Source organism: Nicotiana sylvestris, chromosome 2, assembly GCF_000393655.2.
Source record: "Nicotiana sylvestris chromosome 2, ASM39365v2, whole genome shotgun sequence".
In the NCBI taxonomy this organism is placed as follows: Eukaryota; Viridiplantae; Streptophyta; class Magnoliopsida; order Solanales; family Solanaceae; genus Nicotiana; species Nicotiana sylvestris.
The window spans coordinates 153,043,684-153,045,112 of NC_091058.1; the positions used below are offsets into that span (position 1 = coordinate 153,043,684).

At 45.1% G+C, this 1,429-nt stretch overlaps 1 protein-coding gene across 1 annotated transcript; it reads left to right on the top strand.

Moving 5' to 3' along the window:
• The first annotated feature begins 342 nt into the window (after positions 1-342).
• LOC138885799 (uncharacterized) lies at positions 343-900 on the top strand. The gene has a single exon (XM_070166779.1). It carries the CDS (start codon positions 343-345, stop codon positions 898-900), a length of 558 nt encoding a protein of 185 aa, XP_070022880.1.
• The last annotated feature ends 529 nt before the right edge of the window (positions 901-1,429 follow it).

The window sequence follows — 1,429 nt, forward strand, 5'->3', positions numbered from 1 at the left end:
GTCCTTGTATTGCCTTCAGGCTTGAGGATGTATACGGTATATTGCGACACTTCATGCATTGGCTTGGGATGTGTACTGATGTAGAAGGGGCGAGTTATTGCATATACGTCGCGTCAGCTAAAGGTTCATGAGAAGAATTATCCTATGCACGATCTAGAGTTGGCCGTGATTGTTCATGCTCTTAAGATATGGAGGCATTATCTGTATGGGGCGTCATGTGAGGTTTATACTGATCAACGCAGCTTACAGCATTTATTCAAGCAGAGGGATCTTAATTTGAGGCAACACATGTAGCTTGAGTCACTGAAGGATTATGACATCACCATTCTTTATCATTCGGGCATGGCAAATGTGGTCGCGGATGCCTTGAGCAAAAAGGCGGAGAATATGGGTAGTTTGGCATTCATTCTAGCAGCGGAGAGGCCACTAGCTTTGGACATTCAGTCCTTGGCTAACAGACTTGTTAGGTTGGACCTTTTAGAGCCTAGCCGAGTTCTAGCATGTGTGGTTGCTCAGTCTTCATTATTGGGGCAGATCAAGGCCCGACAGTTCGATGATCCACATTTGGCGGTTCTTAGAGAGACGGTACTTCAAGGAGGTACCAAGGAGGTTTCTATTGGTGAGGATGATGCTTTGCGGCTTCAGGGCCGTCTATGTGTTCCTAATGTTGATGGTATGAGGGAGACGATTCTAGAAGATGCTCACAGTTTGCGGTATTCCATTCATCCGGGTGTCACAAAAATGTATTGTAACTTGAGGAAGCATTACTGGTGGCGGAGAATGAAAAAAGACATAGTGGAGTATGTAGCTAGATGTTTGAATTGCCAGCAGGTCAAGTATGAACACCAGAGACCGGGTGGCCTACTTCAGCAGATGTCTATCCCTGAGTGGAAATGTTAGCGCATCACCATAGATTTCGTAGTTGGGTTGCCACGGACATTGCGGAAGTTTGATTCAGTATGGGTCTTTGTGGATAGGTTGACCAAGTCGGCTCACTTCATTCTAGTGGCAACTACTTATACAGCAGAGGTATGCTTAGATTTATGTTCGGGAGATAGTCTGATTGCACAGTGTGCCTGTTTTCATCATATCAGACAGAGGCCCTCAATTCACTTCCCATTTCTGGAGAGCCGTTCAGAGTGAGTTGGGGACCCGTGTAGAGTTTAGCACAACATTCCATCCTCAGACCGAAGGATAGTCAGAGCAGACAATTTAGATTTTAGAGGATATGCTTAGAGCATGTGTGATTGACTTTGGAGGGCAATGGGATCAATTATTGCCTTTAGCGAAGTTTGAGTACAACAACAGCTATTCATCCAACATAGAGATGTCTCCATACGAGGCTTTATATGGTCGATGTTGTTGTTCTCCTATCGGGTTGTTTGAGCCCGGTGAGGCTAAATTGTACGGTACAGATTTAGTACAGGAT

Coding starts and splice junctions, on each gene's coding strand:
- LOC138885799 (XM_070166779.1), top strand. CDS start 343: ATGGCAAATGTGGTCGCGGATGCCTTGAGCAAAAAGGCGGAGAATATG.